The following is a 25,951-nucleotide window of genomic DNA, read 5'->3' as shown; positions in this document are numbered from 1 at the left end:
CTTCTAGCAGAAGGCTTCACTCCCAAACCCAATGCGGCATGGGAGTGTGACCATATGGTATCAAATGATGTTGCATGTGAATAACTAACTATTCCATATATGATCAGTATGCATATTGCATTTCTTTTCAATCCCGTTTTAAAAAAGTGCACCTGCATACACAATATTACATATTCTGATTATATATGAAATGATGAAAAAAATGCGAAGTATTTTTGTGTGTGTGTTTTCTTAGTAGTCCATTTCAAATGAAATGCACTACTTAGAAAACACTATGGGACTTGATATATCACCATGTATTTTAAAGGAATGTGCCAGGGAGTAGACATCTGCCTTGGCATATTTGTTTAATATGAGTCTTGGCTCAAGTTCCAAAGTTGTGGAAAGAAGGCAAGATTGTACCTTTTCATAAGGGAGGTTATGGAATTCAAGCATCAAAATATAGGTCAATCTATATGTCAGTGTTGTGTTTAAAGTGTTGGAAAGGCTAGTGAGAACCAGGATCCAGAATTGGATTGGTAACAGTGGTATTACCTTTGATGGATACCACAGATTTGGTAAAGGGAGCTCATGTTTTATTAACTTACTTATTAAAATAAGGTGATAGCTGCATTGGAGATGGATATACAGAGTGGTATATGTAGATTTTGCAAAGACTCTTGATAAATTATCACATGATAAGTTGATAGTCAAACTAGAATGGATAGGGTTGGATATTAGACTAGTACATTGGATTGGAGACTGCCTATCTGACAGGTATCAATGAGCTGTGCATTGGGAAAGATTTGAATGGAGATATGCAGTTGTTTGCAGATAATGCAAAGTTGGGAAAAACTATGAGGAGTAGAGCAGATGTTGTCGCCTTACAAGAAAACTTTTATAGACTGAGTGACTGGGCATGGGTGTGGGGTTACCAGTTCAATGTTGTGAAATGTAAGGTTTTAAAATTTGGAAAACAAAGATGGGATGTAGAATTTACTCTTGGCAAGGACACAATGGAGGAGATGGAGGAAATAATAGATCTTGAAGTGATGGTGGATAAGCATCTGAACTTTAGACAACACATTGACCAAACTGTGAGGACAAAGCAACAAATTCTGGCAATGATGCAGAGCATGCTGACTTGTAGAAGTAAGGAAATTCTGGTTACATTGTATAATGCCATGATTAGGCCAAACATGCACTACTGTACATGGATTTGTCATTTAATTTTCAAAAGGATGAAGAGATATTACAAAGGGTCCAGAGGCAATTGACTGAGATAGTTTCTGGTGTCTGAAATGTTAGTATGAAGAAAGATTGAGCAGATGTACTTTGCAGAGTCAAGTGGATAGAAGGAAGAAGGGTGATACGATAGAGAGGTACAAGTTGGTAAGGAGTTGTTATAAGATTAATGCTGAAGGGTTTTTCATAAAATGGTGGCAGAACAAGAGGTCATCCCTGGAAGCTGTATAAGGAGGGTGTGAACAAGGGAGTGAGAAGCAAGTTTTTTTACACAGAGAGTTGTGAATGACTTGAATACATTGCCTGAGAGTGTAGTGTCTGCAGAGAATGTGTGCATGACAAGGGGACCTCCTGTGACGAATATTTGACTGCATGGGGGTCTTGGAATATTAATAATAATAAATTTCACTTAAAACTTTTCATTCAAGCTATATATATTGAGAAATGAACTAAATAAATCCTTGTGATTAAACCATGCAATACTCTTAAGTTTTAATGGCACTACCTTTTGCTTTGAATAATTTGTGCATATTACAACAACGCATCACATTTGCTACTTTATTGACCTCTTTTTAATTATTTTAGGTTTTCAAAGGATAGGAGGACTTGATAGTTGGTTAGGCAACACTGCCACACTTTCTAAGCAAGCAAAATTTGAATGTTCTATTGTTTTTATAACACTCTCTCTCTCTGTCATCACTGCAGTGTGACAGTTTCATGATAATTAATTTTCTAGTATAATTTACAATAGTACATTTTAAAGCAATCTGCATCTGACATTCGTTAATGAATGTAAGCTCTCACAAAATTAAAGATAAATAATGTAAAAATTTTACCTGTATCAAAGTGACTCATATCCACAACACGGCCATCCTCCTGAACATTTAATTTTGTAGCAAATAATGTACTGGACTTAACAGAACTATGTTCTATCCTAGAAGAAGAAGAAGAAGAAAAAGCATTTATGCTAATACTATTATACATAAGAAGAGAGAAATATTTACTATTTTCAACTCAATAAGCCTACCTTATTACCTGGAGATTACCACTATCAGACACTGCAGCCAAAGACTGAAGATTCTGACACACAGTCAGACAATTGACAGGTCCATCTGAAAGAAAGAAAATTTGTATCAGATAAATCGCTGTTTTTCTTAAATGTTTTTTCAACTTAATAAGCTTACCTTATTATCTGGAAATTACCACCATCAGATTACCACACACACACACACGTGCGCGAACAGCTTTTAAAAAGAAATGGTACAAATACACATCTTTTCATTTTTATTTATTTATTTTTATTTTTCTGCACACTAAATTCCAGATCCTTGATATTATAAAAACTGTTGAATCCCAAACTGTGTGAATCCCAAAATTGTTAATGCATTGCCTAACAATAATTCTCTGCTTCAGAAATTGTGCAACGTTGGGAGTTATAAACAAAGATGATGGTCTTTTTGTGTAACTTAGAATAATTTAGCATATTTACTTAACTTGTAAGTCAACATTCAGAAAGGGGTAGAGGAGGATGGTTTGATTTAAAATTAGATCTGAGAGAAGGGTACATATTATGTTTGCTGTTAAAGGGGAATAAATGCTATCTCCACATCTAATTTACATGAATCACATTATGAAGCAAAGTGCAATTAAACCATAAATCATAATTAGAGATATTCAACTTAGCTCTTTACTTTATACAGATGATTTTATATTTTTAAATAAATCCACTGGGATTGTCAAGGACTCTTAACTAAATAGAATAATTGCTGTAGCAAATCTGGCATAAAAAACTTGTAATAAAAATGGCAAAAATTATGAAAATAGGTAGGAACATAGAAAATATGAACTGTACCTATTCAGGCACAATTTTTAGTGAAGATGACACATTAAATTTGAAAATAGACAACAGAATAAGCTAAACAGGTATAGTATAGAGCAGGAGTGGCAAGTTCTTCAGTAATAAGAGCCGCATATAATACATTTTTGAATGTTCAAGAGCTGCAGAAAATATTAATTAAAATTGTATTTATAAATAATAAAAAATACAACTATATAGTAGTTCTACTCACCGAAGAAGCATATGTTTAATTTCTACTAGTTGAAGGCTTTGATTGATTCTTCATTTGTGCAGTTAATAGTTTAAAATCTGGCTGGTAGGATGTAAAAGTTGTTCCAAGAATCTCGGTGAAGTGGCTGTTAATGAAGATAGCCTGATGTATAGACTTGACAAATTTCATTACAGAGAAGAGATTCACAGCAATAAGTTGTCCCAAAAGCAGAGAGTAGTTGGAAGCCAGTTTTCTGAAGATTGGGATACTTTGTTTCTGAGATTTGCTTCCAAAAGTTAGTTACAGATGAGCGTTTATGTACCAGCTTTAAACCCACATCTTCCTGCAGCTCAATAAGCTCTGTCTCTATTGAAGCAACATCCGCGGTAAAAAGTGCAACAACAGGACAACATCCATCGTTGATGACAAACAACAATCACAAAAGGATTCACAAGAAATTCAAAACATGGCTTTAACTTTTTAGTTTCTCAAAATCATTATAAAGTGTTTCTAAGTTTCTTTCGTGTTGTTTCAGTTAAAATCATCCTCCCATTGTTGGTTAAACACTCTCATTTCTTATTCGTATTTCCATTTTATACTCTTCTGTTGCTCAGTCATTTTAAACAAGGGTTTTATAACTTTCACTAAAATCAATCTTAATTATTTATTAATCAGAAAAGTACTTATCTACACTAAAATTCACTAGTTATGTTCCACTGCTACCACCACCACATCATCACTCTTCATGTACTGCATGAAGGGCGATGACGCAGAGTCCAGGCAACAAAGGCAGAGGTAATGCAGCGATCATTAGTATTCACTTTTGGAACTAATTTTAGTTGGAGCAACACAGGCCATAAAATGTCAAAACACTTTTTACCAACCAAATACGATAATAAAATCCACATTAACAACCCTTTTGGCCAGTACCATTTAAAAGCTAAAAATGTAAAGTTTCAAAATATATGTTTTTTACTTATCTTTAAAGCATTTACGAAATAAAATATTTTAATATTGGTACATATTATACTACTATAGATTATTAATATAAAAGTTTAGAAAAAATGGCAATGAAAACCAGTATTGTCTCAGGAGCTGCACAGAGTAGCTTTGAGAGCCACATGTGGCTTGCAAGCTGCAGTTTGCCCATCCCTGGTATAGAGTTTGGTTAGAACAATTAATCAAAAAATAGAGACCACAGATTTGAGAGTTCTGAAAAAAATTAAGGGGATTAACATATGGCATTGTAGAGAGGTTTTAAATTTTTATTATTTATTATATCCTGATCATTGAATGCACCTTTTGTAAAAATAGGCTGCAAGTGGTATGTATAAGGGTTGTATACTAAAATCTAAGCACAAAAGTAAGATCTCAGATATATCTATTTTGCTATGATAATTCTTTCTTTTCTTTAAAACCTGCCTATCTTAACTTCAACAAAAATTAAGTAAACTGAGTCTTCACATCTCTCTATATAAAAATTTTCTACTTGCTTCTTCAAGATTCACAACCTTTTTCCTCATCCTATATGAAGGAATTGGATTTCCGAGGAAAAATTATCAAACACTTAAAAATTAACTATCTATATCTATTTTCTGAAGTGCAAAAGCCATTAAAGCATTACTGTTCTAATGGAACCTTTAATATCTGATAAACATTTCTCATCCTAAATGCGAAACTTTGTTTATCATGTTCCAAAGTTCCTATAAATTTCTTCCACAACTGTTATTATTATTATTATTATTATTATATGGGTATCTCCATGGAGTCAGAAGACTCATTGTGGGAGACCCAAACTATCAAAACAATATTTATCATACCTCTTCTTGAACTCATTTACAGACGAAGCACTCACAACTGAGTCAGGCAATGCATTCCATTCATCCACCACTCTCCAAGCAAAAAATCTAGTTCTCACACCCTTGTTAACCACACATTTCCTTAATTTCCAGAGATGACCTGTTGTTCTTCCATCACTATCACACAGCTGAAATATTTCCCTTGCATCAATCTTATAAAAGGTAATTTAAAAACATTTAAATTACCTTTAAGTAATTTAAATGTTTCTATCATATCTCCTTTTCTCTGCCTATCAACCAACCTCTGTAATCCACAAGCTCTCAATATATCAATGTAGGGAGCATTTTTTACACCACTCATCAACTTAGTCACTCTCCTCTGAGCCCTCTCCACCAATTCCTCATCTCCAAGGAATCCAGGCGATCAGACTTGAGCACAGTAATCCAAATGTGGAAGTATCAATGCCTTATAAAGAGGAATAATAACCTCTTTATCTCTGGATGTTAGTGTGTTCTTTAATAACCAAGTAATCCTATGTGCTATCTTGGACACCTTAGCAATGTGTCCGAACATTGCTAAGGTGTCCAACTCCCTATCCGCTAATACCCCCAAATCCCTAGCCTCATCAATCTCTTCGAGTACCGTTCCATCAATGTGGTAATCTGGTACACATCTGGTAATCTTTTAACCCCAAAATGCATAACTTTACACTTTTCCAGATTGAACTGACATCCATTACTCTTAGCCCATTTTCCAGCTTATTTAAATCATCCTGCAAACTCTCAACATCAGCTTGATTTCTTATTGCACTTCCCAACTTTGCATCATTATTCTGGTCACTTTTGTAACAAAACAGCTAAGTAACTTAAATTAAGGGGATATTGAATCCCACATAGTTTTAAAACCGAATAAGAAACTCAAAGATTGGAATCAGAGAGTTTCCTGCCGAATATAGTAAACTATAAAGTATCGGCAGACACTAGCGTTAGCCAATGCAAGTGATCCGAGTAAGGCTGAAACCGGTCTGGGTAGTGACCTCCCTCCATAATGTAATAACAGCATACATTTCCTAAGAAATGTGTTTTTACATTATGGAAAATACCTAAGAATAGCGATCTGATCTTCTTCCTCCACCTTTGCAACGAGTTGCCCAGTAATGTACTATGTACTAGGATCACTTGCATTGGCTAACGCTAGTGTCCGCCGATACTTTATAGTTTACTATATTCGGCAAGAAACTCTCTGATTCCAATCTTTGAGTTTCTTATTCGGTTTTAAAACTATGTGGGATTCAATATCCCCTTAATTTAAGTAATGTTTTCATTGCCGAAATGAAGCTTATTAGCTCTTTATACTTTAGCAGCTAAGTAACTTTCAAAGTATCACCTTCCTTTCTGAAAGATTGCTAAATAATGGAACTTTTTTCTCACTGTTCCAAAACCTCTTCCATATCATTACAAATCTGTCTCTCTCACTTACTCAGTAGTCCTCTCCAGGTATTTCTAGTTAACATATTCTTTTCACTTGACATCCTCCAGCATGCATGACTTCTGGTTTCTCTCACTTCATCAGTCATGAAGTGAGGGAAACTGCCATTATTTTTTTTATTATTAACACCAGACCTCTATGCAGTCAAAAGACTTATCATGGGAGGAAAACACTGTGACACACAAAGCCCATCAAATTGTACTTTAAATTCAATGTCTACATTCACCACAATGTCAGGCAATGCATTCCACTCCTCATGCAAAGAACCTGATTTTTTACTAAATAATTTAAGGAAATTACAACGTAAACTAGGATATACATTAAAATAAATTTTAATATACTTCAATATTTCGGCAACGTCACATTGCCATTTTCACGGAACTTAAGAACAAAACATGTGCACGCAGGCACAACAAACAGTAAGTGAGGAAGAAGCAGGAAGCTATTATTTCTCCTAAAGTCCTGATGGTGCCCCCTAGCGTGCAATGTTGGTATTCTTGGGCGACTAGGCTGAAGGTCTTCTGATGTAGGTTTCCCAAATTTGTTGAGGTTTGGATTGTTTTTTAGGGTTGAAGCTGAAAGAACCTGATTCTTGTGCCCTGCTCACATCCTCCTTATACAGATTCCAGGGATAGCCCATTCTCTCATTCTATGAAAATTTTTTTCCACAATAACTTGGTAACAACCCTTTAGCAACTGAAATGTCCCAATCATCTCTCTCTTCATCCTATTCACAATTCTTTGCAAACTGCATTCCTTCAACCTGTCCTCATATCCCACATCCCAAAGGCCAATTCAACCTTAGTCTTCTCCAGATCCTTTCCAATATCTCCTCATTACCATGCAAACCAGGGGACCAAATCTATGCATAATAATTCATATCAGAGATCAAGGTTTTATACAACAGAACAAGAACCTCTTTATTTCTGCAAAGGTCCTATTAAGGTCCTGTGCATCATTGCCATAATCCAATGTGATGACTTCACAAATTTTACAGTGTGACCTCTGAACCTCATATCCTTGTCCACCATCACTCTAAGATCTCTTTTCTGAACTTCCTACAAAATTTCCCCACCAAATGTATACTTTACATCTTATTGTTGTAAAGTATACATTTGATAACATTTAGAAGTGGTAACAACAGCTCACAAATTGACTACATTTTGACTAGAAGAAAACATCTTAAGGTTGTGACAAATTGTAAGGTAATTCCAACAGATCAAGTAGCACAACAACACCGACTGCTGTGCGCAGACTTTAAATTAAGATCGAAGATAAGAACTTCTGGTTGCCATGGGATGAAGACAATTAAATGGTTTCGCTTAAAAGAAGAGAGTGTGAGGAATCATTTTAGGGAGAGAGAGTGTTAGAGAGGATTTCGGATGGACTGGAAAGTGTACAAGATTGGTGGAAACATAATTCAAAAGTAATCCTGAGCTGTGCAATCGAGGTGCTTGGTGAGACATCTGGAAAGATTAGAGAGCAGAAGGAGGGTTGGTGGTGGAATAATGATGTACAAGTGGCAGTGACAGCTAAGAGGAAGGCAAAGCAGAAGTGGGATGAGTCAAGAGTGGAAGAGGACAGAGAGGTGTACAAAGAGAGAAAGCAAGAAGCCAAGCAAGTTGTGGCACAGGCGAAGGCCATGGCATATCAAGATCTGTATGATCAATTAGAAACAAAGGAAGGACAGAGAAAAATTTACCAACTAGCGAAATGTAGAAATAAAGCAGCTAAGGACATCTTACATGTGAGGCAGATCAAAGATGCTGAAGGAAGAGTATTATGGAGGGATGTGGACATAAGAAACAGATGGAAAATATACTTTGAGGGACTTCTGAATGAGGAAAATGCAAGGACTCACAGAGGAGATGGGCAGCCTTCTGAGGGGATGGTGCAGAACATCAGTAGAATGGAAGTGACGGAGGCCATGAAGAGGATGAGGAATGGAAAAGCGGTGGGCCCCGACAGAATTCCAGTGGAGGCATGGAAGGCACTGGGGGAAGAGGGAATTGACCTGCTGTGGGACCTGTTCATGAAAGTTTGCCAACAGGAAAATATACCCGAGGAATGGAGGGAGAGTACTCTTGTTCCCATTTACAAGGGTAAAGGGGATGCACAAGACTGTAAAAATTACAGAGGAATAAAGTTGATGTCCCACACAATGAAGATCCTAGAAAGGGTTCTTGATGGTAGATTGAGGGAGGAGGTGGAGATTGCAAAGGAACAATTTGGCTTCATGCCTGGTAGATCAACAACAGATGCTATCTTTGGGTTACGACAGATGATGGAAAAATATCGAGAGAAACAAAGGGAGCTACATCTGGTATTTATTGATCTGGAGAAAGCATACGATAGAGTGCCAAGGCAAGAAGTCTGGAGGTGTCTGAGGGAGAAGAAGGTGCCGGAGAAATATGTCAGGTTGGTGCAGGAAATGTACAGAAATGTGAAGACAAGTGTTCGGACCTGTTTGGGACAGACAGAAAGTTTTCAAGTAACAGTTGGCTTGCATCAAGGGTCAGCATTAAGTCCGTTTCTGTTTAATATTGTGATGGAGGTGGTAACAGAGGAGGTGAGAGAAGATGCACCTTGGACAATGTTGTATGCAGATGACATCTTGCTGTGTGTAGATTCAAGAGAAGAAGCAGAAACTAAACTGGAAAGATGGAGAAAAGTACTGGAAGAGAGAGGTATGAGACTGAGCAGAAGTAAGACAGAGTATATGTTGCGCAGTGAGCGGTGGCCAGGAGACAGACCTGGAGCTGGAAGCAAATGTCATCAGGAAGGTGAGAGACTTTAGATACTTAGGTTCGACAGTGGAAGAAGATGGAGGAGGTGAGAAGGAAGTGGGATGCAGGATACAAGCAGGTTGGAGGAACTGGAGGGAGATGGCTGGAGTGTTATGTGATAAGAGGGTGCCGATCAATCTGAAAGGCAAAATTTATAGGACAGTAGTGAGGCCAGCTATGACATATGCTATAGAAACTGTGGCCCTGAGGAAAAATAACATTAGCAGGATGGAAGTAGCAGAGATGAGAATGCTTAGGTGGATGTGCGGTGTGACCAGAAAGGATCATCTGAGGAATGACTACGTCAGGGGAACAGTGAAAGTTACGAACTTAGGAGCGAAAATACAGGAGGCAAGGTTGAGATGGTTTGGTCATGTGATGAGGAGGGAGGACGAATATGTGGGAAGAAGGGTCATGCAGATGGATGTGCAAGGAAGGCGGAAGCGTGGGCGGCCAAAGAAGAGATGGAGGGAGCTGGTAGAAGAGGACTTGAAGATGAAGAACTTGGATGTGGTGACAGCCCAAAACAGGAAGGTGTGGAGGAGACTCATAATAAACAGTGACCCCACTTAAGTGGGAGAAGCTGCAGAAGAAGAAGAAGAACATCTTATTGTTGTCTACAAAATTTTAGAAGCTTACACTTTGCAACATTGAATTGACAGTGAATTGCCTGATGAATTGCTTGCTGAATACAGCAGTAACCAATCTCTCACCTCACCAAAATCATTCTACTTGCCACATATCGATTTCATCATCCATTTTAAACCTATCTTATTCAGCCTTTTGCCCTTTGAAATATATTCACATTGATGCTGTTATGTATTTCTTTGTCAGTTCCCAAGCAGCATTCATTTCCTTTCCACTCAACTCCTCATTCCATGCTACAGCTCCAAGCTATCCCTTACGTTTGTCATATCTAACAGCCTTGTACTTTCCTCATATATCCTTTCCTCACAGAAGTCTTCATATGGCTAGCCACAACCCAGGTGATCACTTCATGATCACTCTTATCAAATGGAGGGAAGTGCAAAACCCCACTCACAATTACATCCTCTGATGAAATGATGAAACCTAAAAAATTGATCCTTGTGTGCCCTCCTTTATTTTTCATACTGTCTGAAATAGTTGCCTCTCAAGAAACTGACAAATTCATTTTCCTTATTCTCAAATGCTATCTCTTCATTCCAATCTATGCCATAATAATTAAAATCACCCATAATAATCACTCCTTTTGTTCACTAACTCAAGTTGCTTAAACATTTCTTTATCACCTCTCTCCACATTCCTATAGCAACATCGACCTCTTCCTGTCAACCTCCACTTCAAACCACACTGCCTCAAAACCATTATGAATATTTTCTCTTTTTTCATGTCTACTTTATGTGGATATAAATTCCCTTGCTATCATCAACAGCACTTCCCCTCCCCCACTTCTTGTCCTTTCTATCCTCACAAAAACACCATGTTTCCATTTATTTTCCCGTGAGGATATCATCTTCATTCAACCATGTTTCACTTAATCAAAAACCTAATCAGTGAAAAAAATTTCATTTTCCTTATTTCTGATATTCCTGGCATTTGTAAATAAACACGGCAGCTCAGCTTTAGGTCTATAACCAGTCCTACCCAAGCCACTTGTTGGTTGTGATTTCCCCACCATACCTGCCCTTCCCAAATCATCTTTATCACTGCTTACTACATATATCCACTCAGTCTTAACTACCCAACTCACATCCCAATCCATTCCATTCTTATGCTGATCATACCATATATACATTTATTACTACTTCATTCAACATCCACTCTTCCTATGTGTGCTACCCAAACTTCTCCCCATTTTCCTGTTCCTCTTGCATCCCTATTCTCTTTTCATCTCTCACACTACTACTTTTTCCACTGCCAAGCACTTTAGTCTCTTCTGTACCATTTTCACTCACCTCTTTACTTCTGATTTCTTGCTTGCATCACATACTTCCATCTAGCAACAGTTTCCAAGTTCACTCACTCCAAACCATTCAAATGCAATCCGTCACCTGTATATTCCCTCAAATACATGCCATACATCCATAAACTGCACTTCCTAACATATCATGAATGGTATGTTGGCAGGATTATGGTTCTCTGTCTCAACTCATCATTGTCATGCCTTGGCAACACACTGATTACCTTTCCCGCTACACTGTTATCTTTCACTCTCCTCAATAACCTATTGATATCTGCCCTTACATTCCCCTTATGTCTGCCTAAATCATTTGTTCCCCCAACCACCACTAATTCTTTTGCTCATTTCCTCCTCCTATCCAAAGCATGAATTATCATTCTCAGTCAAGAATAGCAGACCTTATGGACTCTATCATTAACCAATCCTCTAACAATACAATCTTCATACGTTGCTATTCTGGAGTCATTTGTCACCACTTTTTCCTTTCACTCTATTCTTTTGCTCTAACTCATCTGCTGAAACTAAATGTCTAATACCACTAAGCATATTCCTCATTTCATTTTTCATTTTCAATAACTCTTTCTTCAAATTTTATGTCAGATATCTTTTTCACTTTTTTACGTGTTTTTCACTTAAAATTTGATTTGCATCTATACAAAAATTAGATAGTAATATGCCTGAACTAGAGAGTGCATCAACATAATCTCTGAAATCTTGATATCAACATCAGATTTATGATCTTAAGTTACCTGCAGTATGCTGTGGTGATATCTGGTCCAATGACTGTTGTTCTCTGATGAAAAAGTATCAAATTTAGAATCTTCTGATAGATGTTCTATACATACTTTATTAGAACTAGAAAGTTTCACTTCCTTTTTAGGAGGAATAAATATTTTATTTAAATTTTCATCAGAAATAAGTTTTCCTAAGCTATTTCCTGGTACCATAGTAGTATTCCCATCAAAACAGTATTTCTTTAATTTATCACTATGTGATATTATAATTCTACTAGGGTGTTTAATGTCTACTATTTTATATATCACAGGAGAAGTTTTCTTCAATATTCTATATGGATCTGAAGCTCTCATACCCAGCTTAGCTTTTTTCCTTAAATTACCTTTTTCTTTGAGTAAAACAATATCACCAACTTGTAACCCTCTACTTCTAAATTTATTTATCTTTATCCTTTTCTAAGGAAGATTTGCTAGCACTCTTAACCAAGGACCATGCAGTGTCAAATTTTTGCACTATACCAGACAAATATTCATCTGTGTCAGCAAAACCAGAATTTATAGAATCAGAACAAATCCCTACTGAATGGAAACAGGCTATCATTGTGGCAATCCAAAAGAAAGTGGACAGTGATGACTCCAAAAACTACAGGGGCATAAACTTACTCTCAGTTCTGGGTAAAGTCTTCATGTGCATCATTCAGCCTACAAATATATCGCGAACAAGTAACTAGAGAAGAGCAGGCTGGTTTCCATACAAACCGAGGGTGCTGTGACAAGATATTCACTTTCAAGAAGCTTATAGAGGAACACATATCATGTGGCAAGCGAACTATTACTGTATTCATTGACTTTCACTCAGCCTTCGACATTTATACTGGCCTACCCTTTGGGTAACACTATAAACTGAACACATACCCCAAAAAATCATTTAAATACTTTAAGCAACTTAAAACTCCAGTGGATGTGTCTGCATCAAAAATTAGCACTCAGCAGAGTTTTCTATTGGCATAGGCATACAACAGGGCTGTAATCTCACCATTGCTGTTCAACATCACTGTTGATGCTATCATGCGACAGGCCTTCTCTGGTAAATGTGGAGTACGGCACAGAAAAGACAAATTTTTAACTGATCTATGTTTGCTGATGACAGTGCCATTTTTGCAAATGATGATGCCACCAACATTTTGAAAATATTGCAGATGCTGTCCAACCATATGGACTACAAATCAACACTGACAAAAACAAAGGTCCCATTGCAAAAATTATATATATTTATGGTTTATATATAATTTATTTATGTTGGGTAGTTTTCGACTGTACCTTTGTTATGTTCTACACATGCTGCATTCCCAGCACCTTGTACTTTACCTAACCTCTATCTACTTTGCTCAAAATAAGACTATTATCTGCTAACACCAATCTCACTGTTAATCCCACTGTCTTACTTCTGTTACCACTGCTGTTAACACAGACTTTAATTTATTAGCCATTTTACGATATGCAGTTTACTAATCTTGCACTATTCAATTAGAAAAAATTTATTTTTTTTATCGACTGCACCATTCTAAACGAACTAATGTAGTTTGAGAATTAAGGTAAGGAATACAGGCAAGATCTTAGTCAGTGCACAAATTTTCTTATTGCAAGTTGTGGCGATTCTAAACTAAATGTGCATGCAGGTTCGCTAGTTTTTTTTGGAGATAGTGCATTGGCAATGGATCAGACAAGGTAGCACAAACAAAACATTTTATTTTACCCTAGTAAAATAGTACAATGCACAAACAAATAGGAGAAATTATCCTTCTAAGCCCTTTTATATGCACAATATGCATAATTACACAACAAAACATTTCTTCACTCTGCACTTAATTGATCCTATCACAATGCTTAGTTTCCTAAAGCTGTTCCTTATGTTACACTGAGTTAAATTTCATACACTACACATATAGGTTAACATTTGTTTTCCCTTTCATTACCATAACCTATTAACTAACTAAACACTAACAATTTCTTGTAAGCACACATACAATTCTCAGTAGTAAGCTTTTAAGATATTAACAAAATTGTGCTTACTTACATTGACTTTTACAACCATGGTTCAATCAATTTGAACAAACTTCAGCTAATTTAGCTTGATGTTGTGTCTTCTTCCTGGGTACTGGCTGTTGCTTGGACGATCCTGGTGGTTCTGATGTAGAAGTTTACCAGGAAAGTTTAGGTTGATTTTCAGTCGGGAAAACTGGAGTGGAACCTAATGGGTAACTATGTTCTCGTTGTCCTTACATCAACAGGAAATCCACCGAAAATCCCCCCCCCCCGAACCAAAATCTGAAAAAAAAAAAAAAAAAAAAAAAAAAAAAAAAAAAAAAACCCCGAGAGCCTCGAGAGAGCGTCATAGTCACCTTTTATATTGTTGCTAATCCTTTGTTCTCCAAGCATGATGACGTCACTTCGGCTCACTCCATTCTTGGGCACATATTTCTATATTTGTATGACCTTGTAAACTTTTGTTTTTACTTCGTCATCGCTATAATCTGGGTTAATCTCTTACTTTCCATTTTACATATACTTCAATATACATTAAATTATTCATTTTAACAGTAGAAGTATAACATTCCTTTTTATACATTATAATTTCTAATTTCTATATTTTCAGAAACCTCTGTAAAATTGATCTTGGAAATTTAATTAAAAAATTTATTGATAGAGATTTTACACCATGACAACTGATGGGTCACCCTGCACTGTTACCTTCATGACACCCAAATTGAGCTGGTAAAAACCAATTCAAATATCTTAGTTCACTCATACAAGCAAGTAAAACTGCATCAACAGCAGAGGTATACAACAGAATTGTGTACTTCTGCTGTACACAACACAACTGATGTGTACAGTTATGTATGCAACACAACTGATGGGTCACACTGCACTGTTTACTTTCATGGCACCCAAATTGAGAAGGTAAACCATTTCAAATATCTTGGTTCACTCATATAAGCAAGGAAAACTGCAGTAACAGCAGAAGTACACAACAGAATTGTTGTGTACTTCTGCTGTATTGTGTATTGCTGCCAATGCCTTTGGTTCACTAAATTGGTACCTATGGAGGAAACACAGCAACTCAATCAAAACAAAGATGTGCCTTCTTCTGCTCACTGATCATGCTTGTCCTCCTGTATGGATTAGAAACTTGGACAATCCTTATAACTGACCTAAACAAACTAGAAACCATTTAAATGTGATGGCTTTGCCACATACTACGAATATCACTACTCAACCATATCCGAAGCACACTACCATCAGGACTTGGTGTGACAACCAATCTACAATTGAAGAATTTCAAAAGCAACTTTGCTGGTTTGAGCATGTGTTGAATCAACAGTGCCTACCTCATCAATTACTATGGAGGCAATGACCTGCGCTCTGGAAGACACAACCAGCTGTCCTTAAGAAAACTTGGGCCAAATTGAACATGACCAGCAGTCTCTCACAGAAGTGAAGCAGAAAACTCTTGGCCATACATCATGGCAAACAATTATACATAGCATCTGTAGTCCAGCAGCAGCAGCACCCACAGCAGTGTACTGGTTAAGGGACCATCCCTATCCAAATACCAGCTAAGGAATCCAAGAAGAGGTTCCCTAGTAGTAAAATTAATAACCATTCACAAAATAGATGAATTAACAAATTAATGAGGTAGCAACATGCTGAGTACCTAATTTAAATGTGTGCCTAGAGCGATTAGCTACATTACGGCCTTCCATGCGTCCACAGTCCCAAACCTTCACAGTTTTATCTGATGAACAAGTAGCAAATAAAGTTGTTTCTGGAATGACCTGTATCCTGGAAACAGAAAAGAAATAAATTTATTATTATAAAAATATCAACAATAATAGTTATAATAATGTTAAATTTTTCTTATCCTATCTCAGTGTATATGGTTGGGGTAAGATCCAGAAATGGAAGAATACAGTAATACTTATGCACAATATAGAACGTGTAAAGAACAGAGTAATCTCTTCTTAGAACTAGTTCTCAGGAATGCAAGTTCTCAAAATATAACATTCAGTGAAGAGGATAAGACATCCCCCCCCCCCCCCCCCCCGTTCGAGCATCTCTCTTAAAAACTGAATTGTAACTCATCCTGACCTTGGTGCCTTAACCACCTCTCAGACTGCCCACACTATAATCTTTTATAGCAGTAGTTACATAACTCTTGGAATTTTTGTGTATATATTAACCCACTAAAAAAAAACAACAAAAAAAAAAGCTGATATAGTTCGGTCACTGTTTGTAGGTCTCTGCTTCGCATCTTTCCAAGAATAATTGATTCATGCTGAAGGAGAAAGAAATGAAGGGCTTCCGAATTGGTCGCCAACATGTGAAATCACGTGCTTTATAGGTAAAATTTTCCAAATGTTATACAAGTAACACAGTTAACTACAATAATCATAAAAGAGAAGTTAATTTTCCGACCTGTAATAATAAACAACTCATCCCACAATACGGACTGATTACCCTATTATCAGAATGGATTCTCCTTTTTCTGAGATGCGCAGAAGTGTCGAAGGATCGCTAATCGGCGGGTGAACTATATTACTAAAGATGGCTCTGCGAGTGCAATATATTTTACACACATACACAAATTATAAAAAATGTGTATAAAGACATTGTACATTGCATTTGTAACAAAGGCTTATTAATGTATTAAACTTACAATGAATCCTACACATGAGAGGCCTCAACAATTATAACAGTGCTGCAGGTGGGGGGGGGGAGACTGTTCAAAAAGGACAGCGGTGTATGGAATGTAGGAAGAGGATGAGAAGTTGGTTCAGTGAGTTTAGAGCTGAATGTATATAGATGGTGGCCAGACACTATCCTTCTTTGTTCAGGATTAGTGGGCAAGTGAAAAAATGGTGGTGATCAGTTCAGTGAACATGTCTAGAGAAAACAGCATCTACAGGAAAGCAACTGGAGGGAGTCAGTGAGTGTATGTGAGGGGGAGAAGGGAGGGGTGTCATCTATTAAGCAAATAGATCTCTTCTAGCATATGTAAACCCAAATGTGAGAAAAATATTCTAAGTTTTTAGTAGATATGGGACTGCATGCCAAAAATGTTAGATAATTTTGTGTTTTTTACTGTAACTGTTAGACTTATACTCATGGTTTATTATTCTTTACACCTGCTCTATCTAAAAGAGACCGCTGTATGCTTAATAGATGACCGACCTCCCTCCAATGAAAAGTAGAATGGAAAAGAATACCATAACCTGAATAATTGGTGAATTTGCATAATTCAAACACGTAAGAAGGGAAAATGGCTTGATGAGGACAAAAGTATCTGCCAATGGTAAATAAAGCGAAGATATCAAAGCTAATCATGATATCTGAATCTTTCTTGTTAAGATCCCCCCCCCCGTAAGGTTATAGAGTGAATAGGATTTTTCATAGAGGGAGGGAGGGAGAGCACTGTGGAAGAGATTAGATTAGCAGTCGTGGTGGTGGGGAGGAAAGTGATTTTGTTAGTTGTTTGGCAAGTTTCTAGGTGGGATAGTGATGTATGCTATCAACTACTAGATATATCATCATCATCATCATCATACGTATCAAGGATTTAGGCCTAGTATGCTCTGTTCTGGCCTTAGAAGTCATCGTTGAATCGTTTAAGAGGATGTCCTGGTTTTCTTTTTCCTAATGGCTTGTACTTTAAAGCTTGTTTTGGTTATAATTCTGATTTCATTCTTTGAACGTGTTCCATCCATCTATGTTTATATTTTTTAATTTTTTCAATTACTGATTCTTGGTTTAATTCTTTCATAATATCTTCGTTTCTTTTGTGATCAAATAGGGTATACTTTGCAGTTTTTCTCATAAACTTCATTTCTGCTGTTGTTAATCTTTGTTTGTCTTTTTGTTTTATTGTCCAGATTTCTCTTCCATACATTAAGACCGGTAGGGCTAATGTATTGTATACTTTTAGCCTGGTTTGGTTTTGAACTAGGTTTGGTTTAAATATAGAGTTAATTACTCCTGTTATTTTTAAATATTTTGCAATTTTTATGTTTATATCTTTTTCATTTTCATAAGTGATCATACATCCTAGGTAGTTAAATGAATTCACCTGTTCTAAGATCTTGTTATCTAATACTATTTTAGTTCTTGCTGGATCTTGTCCTTTAAAGGCCATAGTTTTTGATTTTTCCGTTGATATTATCATACCATAATCTTTGGATATCTCATTTAGATTTAAAATAGCTTTCTGTAAGTTATCTTCAGAATTTGTAATTATTATTTGGTCGTCTGCAAAAAGGAGAGTGTTTAAGTTAACTGTAGGTGAAAGTTTAATTCCTTGATGTAAATTTTTACTCCATTTTATTATTATTGCATTTAAGTAGATATTAAAAAGAGTTGCTGAGAGAAGACATCCCTGTTGGACCCCTTGGTTTATCTCTCTTGTATATGATAGCTCATGATTTAATCTTATTTGTATTTGATTATTTTCATATATACTTGTGACAGCTTTTAGGATATTATTTGGTATTTGTCTTTCTTTTAATATGTTAAATAATATGTTTCTTTTAACTTTGTCAAATGCTTTTTCAAAGTCAATAAATGCAGTATGTGTTTCTAAATTATATTCTCTTCTTTTCTCTATTATTAATTTTAGGCAGAAGGCTGGGTCTATACATGATCGTCCTTTTCTAAATCCATTTTGTACCTCTAGAATAAAGTTTTCGGAATATTTCATTAGTTTGTTATTTAAGATTCTGCTGTATATTTTGTAACATGAATTTAGTATACTGATACCTCTATAGTTTTTAGGGTCATCTCTATTACCCTTCTTAAAGATAGGAATCACAATTGCTTTTTTTCCATCTATTGGGGGGATACCAGTTGAGTAAATTTTATTTAAAAATAATAAGAGTCTTCCTTTGAATCTTGTTCCTGCGTATTTATATAGTTCTGAACCTAGCTTATCTTCTCCAGGTGATTTTCCGTTTCTTGTTTCATTCAGGCTGATTTCTAATTCTTCTTCAGTTATTTCCTTTTCATTTTCGTTAATTGTTTGCCAGTTGTCTTTTTTAAAATATTTGTCTGTCCACAATTCTGTGTAGTAATTTAGAAATTCTTCTAATTTCAATTCAGTGTTTAATTTTATGTTTTCTTTGGTATCTGCATTTAGGTGTTTCAAAATCTTATATAAATTTTGAATTTGGAGAAAATTCAAAATCTATATAAGATTTTGAATTCAAAATCTATATCCACGATTCTCTATGTCTTTTTCTGACTTCTCTTTTAGCTCTTAGATATATAGTATATACATTTAAACTTAATATATTAAGGGGGTGCGTAAGGGTCAAAGCTGTATAACTGAGAGGAGACCTCCACATAGCCTTTAAAGGAATGCAGAGAACCGACCAGGGCTTCTGACCTAATGTCCAATAATCACCTTCTCATGGTGCACCCTGTTGGGTATCTACTTGGATACTGAACGAACGAGTATGGACTGGTAATTTGGGATTTAGCCGACCAAATTGTATTCTTATTGGTTAAACCAAAATAAAAAACGATGGTACAACATGACAGAATTTCATGCCGGCTGGGGCGTCGCCCAGTTAAACAAGGCTCCCGTTGTTATCGCCAGGGAACCAGGGCAAACAGCGAAAAGTCAGCTACTGGAACAAATCTGAAAATAAACCCCAACTCAACATCAACAGAGTTAAAGATCGGTACTATCAACATAAGAATCCTGAATGGCAAAGAAATGGAGCTAGCTGAAGAATTAGATAAGTACCAGATCGACATAATAGGGGTGACTGAAACAAAAAAGACCAAAACTGGTGAGATCTTTCTGAGCAATAAATACAAAATGTTATATTCAGGCAATGACAATCAAGGAAAAGAAGGAGTAGCCACAGTATTCAACACAAAATATGAGGCTAATCTTCTTGAATGGCAGTCAGTCTCAAGTAGAGTAATGTGGGCAAATATGAGAATGGGGAACTGGACAATGAGACTTATTTGTGCCTATGGTCCCACAAAAGGTTCTACTAAGGTAGAAGTGGAGGAATTTTTTGAGGCTTTAGAAAAAGCAACTGACACAGTGAAAAAGGAAAAGTTGGTCCTTGTTGGGGATCTAAATAGCAGAGTAGGAAATGATTGTGAGACATACAAAAATAATTTGGGAAATTTTGGAGAAAAGAGCAAAGCTAATAATAATGGCAAATATCTGTTGGATTTCTGCTCAGGACATGGACTGGTTATTACTAACACCATGTTCCAACATAAAAATGTGCACAAATTCACATGGAGAGAAGAGGCTAGGAATAAGAAAAGTCTCATTGACTGTGTTATTGTTGATAGTGATGTTTTCTCCCTGGTGCAGGACACCAGAGTGTACAGAGGATTTGAAATTGGAAGTAATCACTATTTAGTCTTGAGCAGGATAAAATTGAATTTCATATTGAAAAGAATAACATGTAAGAAAGTTTTAAAGCGAATAAAAGTTGAGCAGCTCTCAGATGTGAACTGTAGACTAAAATATAGAAAGATTATTGAAAAGAAAATGAAAGAGTTTGAGAACAGGAATCAAACCTTGGAGATTTAGTGGCAAACTCTGAAGAAAACATTGATTGATTCTGCCAGAGAGGCATGTGCTGAGGTTGTGTGCAAGGATAAAAAAATCAGAACTCCTTGGTGGACACAGGAAGTTAAAGAGGCAGTGAAAAGAAGAAAGCATATCAAAAGTTCCTGGCAAATAAGTCAGCTTTTACTCTTACAGAATACAGAGACAAATGTAAGAAAGCTAAACAGTATGTAAAACTAGCTAAACAAAAGTCATGGGAGGACTTTGGCAAGAATATAGAAAATAAATATCAAGAAGGTGGCAAAATATTCTGGAGGTCGTTGAAGAAGCTTAGAAATGGAGGAAAGAGTGCTGTAAAAGGAATTAGAGATGATAAAGGTGACATGAAAACAGGAGAAAAAGATATCCTTGAAGTATGGAGTAATTACTTTGAAAAACTGCTAAATGAAACAAGCAGTGATGACAGCACAGTGATAAAAAACACTGACCAGGCATGCAGTCAGGAATACATATCCATACTTGAAGTAGGAAAAGCCACCAAAGGCTTGAAATGTGGAAAGGCAGCAGGAGTAGATGATATTCGACCAGAAATGCTGAAGTATGGTGGTATAAGAGTCTTACAGTGGCTGCACTGCATAGTTCAGAAAGCCTGGACAGAAGGACGAATTCCCGATGATTGGAGTGGATCTCTCATAGTACCCACATATAAAAAGGGAAATAAAACTGAATGAGAGAATTACAGAGGTATTTCCCTACTGAGTGTTCCTGGCAAGATCTATGCAAGTATACTTGATTAACGGTTGAAAAGAATTGTGGAAGAAAAGCTTGGTGAAGAACAAGCTGGATTCAGGCCAAATAGAGGCTGTCAGGATCAGATCTTCATATTACGACAAATAGTCGAGAAAGCATGAGAATATAACAAAGATCTGTATTTAAGTTTTGTCGATTTGGAAAAGGCATATGACAAGGTGCCAAGAGAGAAGCTATTCAATACGCTGCAGTTATATGGTGTCAATGGGGCATTATATCAAGCAATACTTAGTCTTTATTTGAGTTGTAAGTCAGCAGTTAGAATTAAAGGAAGTACAGGAAGATGGTTTAATGTTAAATCTGGTGTGAGACAAGGATGTACATTATCCCCTCTGTTATTCATTATCTACATGGATCACATTATGAAGGAATGTGGCATTAAACCTGATATCAAAATTGGAGATGTTAATGTCAGCTCTTTGCTTTATGTGGATGATGTTATACTTCTAAATAAATCCGCTACAAGTCTGCTAGATTCTCTAACTAAATTGAATAGCTGTTGTAATAGATATGGTATGAAGGTCAGCAATAAAAAGACAAAGACAATGAAAATAGGCAGACTCATTGAAAATGTCAACTGTGTTGTGAATGGAGAACCTGTGGAACAAGTAAAACATTTCAGCTACTTAGGCATGATTTTTACTGAAGATGGTAAATTAAATATAGAAATAGACAACAGAATCAGCAAAGCTGGTATGGTGGGAATTCAATTGAATAAATTCATATGGAATAAGAAAGAAATTAGTCGGAACACTAAATTAGCTGTATACAAGACAGTGTTCTAACCAGTTTTAACTTATGGATCTGAGAGCTGGGTCAGGAGTAAATCACTTGACCAAAGACTAGAGACCACAGATATGAGAGGTCCTGAGAAAGATTATAGGCGTGAACAGATGGCATCAATGGCAGTATCATATTAAAAACAAGGATATTAGGAAAGAACTTGACATTGTCAGCATTCAGGAATGCGTTAGCAGAGCTAATCTCAGGTAGTATGGTCACTTAAACAGAATGGGCGAGGAAAGATTAGCAAAACAAGTGTTCTCAGTCAGGTTGGCAGCAAAACAACCCAGAGGAAGACCAAGATATAGGTGGATTGATACGGTACAAAGTGCCTTAGACGATAGAAATATAAGTTCTGATAATGTTGGAGTCTTGACGAGTAACAGAGTGATTTGGAGGAAAATTGTAGATAGGAAATTAATAATGATGTAATTTTTTTCATGTAGTACTATCATATCCTGTACACCCCTTGAGGGTACATGGCAGGAATTTGATGATGATGATGATGATGATAATATATTAAGTTTATTAGAAATTCCCGTTGGCCAAAATTTAACTCTTCTTAATAATTTATATACTTTTTTTTTTCTTTCGGAGATTTGGTGGGATTCTAATCTATAATCTGGTATATGGAGGAGTCTTTCTAAGAATATTGGTCACATCCAGATGAATGTTGTTGGTGGCTGTGGGAAATAGATTGTAGACAATACATTTAGTGCGAGTCATAGTCAATATTTCTCAATAGGTATGTACTTGTCACAGGAGGAAGAAAGCAAAATTATGAGCTTGCTTGAGGGTGTTAGTAGTGTTTTCTGTAAGTGGCTGTCATTATAAATTCAGTACTATATGATCTGAACACAGTTTTGGCTAGGATGCATTATGCATTGTAGACCTTCAAAGTTTTTCAAGTGATGGTTTTTGACTTTTTAAATTCATTAGTTCCTGTAGTTTCAGAGTTGGTGTAGAGGATTGGCTATAGTTCTGGATTTAGTATGTCAGATAATACTTCTAGTAATGATGTTGATTTTTGCAAGTTTCATGTGGGTGATACTGATCTGTGTGCAGATTAATTCTAAGCTAACCTGAATGTGGATGCTTAAGTACCTTCAACAACACTGTTTTAGCCAACTGTTATGATATCAATAAAATAGATAAAATACTGCAGACACTCCCTACATTCCTCCTATAAATAACTCACAAGATCACAATAAAACTAATTCCATCCCTTATATTCAAGGTACATCAGAAAAGACAGCTAAAGTCCCCTGCAAATATAATCTCCATACTATTCAACTATACTCCTATGGATTAATTTCATCCTCGTATGCATTCCAGAGTGTATGAAGCTCCTTGTGTCTGCGACTTAGCCTATCTTTGGCATGGTAGATCTGTTACATCTGCCTTGAAGAGCATAAAATACATTGATGATCAAGCACACAGTGTGCCCATTGAGTAATGCGATTGATTTTTTACAGGACAGCCCTGTAAATAAAAGTAAGAAACATGTTTATAGTTTTGACTGCTAGAGTGTGTTGTAATTGCAGGTGTAACTTTCAAGTCGGTGACACAGCATTTTCCTGTGGCAACAGTTGAAGTAAAAGTGGGTGAGTGGAGCGCGTCAGCAGTTGCATCATGGAGCAAAGAGCTGTGATAAATTTTACGAAAAATTAGGAAAAACTTGGTACAGAAGTGTACCAAGACCTTAAAAAAAAGTTCACAGCGATGACTGTCTGAGTGGTGCACAGGTATTCTGGTTTTCAACATTTAAAGAGGGAAGAGAGTCCCTGGAGGAGGAAACACACTGTGGATGGCTAGTTTCTGCATAGACAAATGAAAATGTGGTGAAAGCTAGGGACAGTGAGTAGCCTAGTGGTTATTTGCCTTCATGGTCAACAGTTTTGATGTTGGTAAGGAAATGGCTGAAAAAACTGTTCCACAACAATTGGTTTCTGTTGCATGACAATGCCACCCTTGCACAGTGTGCTGCCTGTGAAGCAGTTTCTGGCTTTGAAGCTGATCTGCATGATTAAACACCTTCTTATTTGCCAGATTTGGCTCCTGCAGACTCCTTCCTCCCAAAGATGAAGTGTGTCTCTTCAAAGTGGAGCACTTCAGCGACATTGAGAACATGCAGTGCAGTGTGATCCAGAGATTAAATGAGGTTCCCATTCAGGACTTCCACTGCACCGTCAAACACCAGTATGACAGATGTAAATGTTGTGTGGAATCGAAGGGAGATTATTTTGAATCTGTGTAATTGACAATTCCAAATATAGATGTTAGGTTCCATAGAAATGGCGTGTTATATAAATCGCATTATGCAAGACTCAGATCGCATATAAAAAGTAGGGTTATGTTCCCATATATATATATTTTTTTTTAAATTATATGAACAATAATGACATATCCAACAAAAATATATTTTTATTTACTTGAGGTAATTCATGTAAGTTAAGAAAACATAAACTATGAAACAAATATATAGTATAAACTTATAAAAATTATGACTTGTACGTAACCTTCATTGCACATAATGCATAAATGTTTTAGACAAAATAAAATGAAGTGCATATTTTAATCGTCATCACTGTCTTCAAAACTAAAAGAATGTAGATGGTCTTTATTTACAAGTGGCCGGACGTCACTTGAAATCTCTTGGACATCATTTCTATAATTCTCATTGCATACTTTGGTTGGTTTAGTTATCAAGAAGTCAGTAATAAGACCTTGCTTACCACTATGCTGAAAATATTTATTAAGTTTATAATATGGAGCTAAACAAATATCCAACTGTCTCGTGAATTTTCCGGAGCGCTCCTTTGAGGGATCATTATCTGTAAAATAACTTCCTAATTTTCTTGCCAAGTCCAATTCCTCTGCTAATTTCTTTAAACTGAATTCTGAGGATTCATCACAATCAGAATCTTCAGCAGAATTTTCCCCACCATTTGGTTTGACGTCATCTATTAATTGTACCAGTTCCTCCTCATTTAAATCTATTTCCCCATCAATTAGTTCACTAATTTTGTTTTCAACCATTGCAAAAGCCCTCCATTACTATAAAAATCAATTTCTTACATAAAAAAAGCATTACATATTGTATGTAACTCATGAAAAAATAAAGTGCTCAGCTTGAGATTAACAGACATTATTTTTAATGTGCTTTCCTGGCAGAAAACGAAGACAGTTTTTAACAATAAACAATTGACGTACACGCATGCTAAAGGGTATTTTCCCTAATGTAAATTCGCTACTTATAACTACATGCATGATATGGGTGGAAGCAAATTTAACGAAGTACAGTTTGTAGATGTTATAACGAAACTGCGTTGTATAAGTACCACGTTATACAAGGTTACCTGTATATATATATATATATATATATATATATATTTTTTTTTTTTTTTATATATAATAACTGTTATCTCATTACTTAACAGGCACACTGTGTATATGGTAAAAGTTAGAACTGGCAGATTATATTATGAGCATTCCTTCACACAGGATTAAGTGGAAGAAAACAACTTTGCTATATAGAAGTTGTTATAGGTCTGAGAGACTAGTTTTAGAATGGAATTCTTCCAGATCTTTGGCAAATTAATGTAGCCACATTTATTTAGGTTGGGAATGCTTCATAGCTGATGCTGATTCTATGATTTGAACTGCTTCTACAACTATCTGATGAAGCAGTATGTGTGTCTCACATTTGTAATTCTGTACTCTGAGGAAGCTGGATGAAAATCCAA

At 36.1% G+C, this 25,951-nt stretch overlaps 1 protein-coding gene across 1 annotated transcript in view; it reads right to left on the bottom strand.

Annotated features, from left to right (window-relative positions):
• Positions 1-25,951, bottom strand: part of Vps15 (vacuolar protein sorting 15) — a 529,585-nt gene that overhangs the window by 51,263 nt on the left and 452,371 nt on the right. Inside the window, exons 28-30 of the mRNA XM_090391958.1 lie at positions 15,738-15,865; positions 2,252-2,336; positions 2,061-2,158 (exon numbers count right to left, since the gene is read on the bottom strand). Of these exons, the coding sequence (XP_090248084.1) occupies positions 2,061-2,158; positions 2,252-2,336; positions 15,738-15,865 (311 nt within the window). The remainder of the gene's footprint in view (positions 1-2,060; positions 2,159-2,251; positions 2,337-15,737; positions 15,866-25,951) is intronic.

Source organism: Typopeltis vanoorti, chromosome 4 (genome assembly GCF_054136105.1).
Source record: "Typopeltis vanoorti isolate ZY-2024b chromosome 4, IOZ_Tvanoo_1.0, whole genome shotgun sequence".
Classification (NCBI taxonomy): Eukaryota; Metazoa; Arthropoda; class Arachnida; order Uropygi; family Thelyphonidae; genus Typopeltis; species Typopeltis vanoorti.
This window is presented reverse-complemented; position numbering and strand designations above follow the sequence as displayed.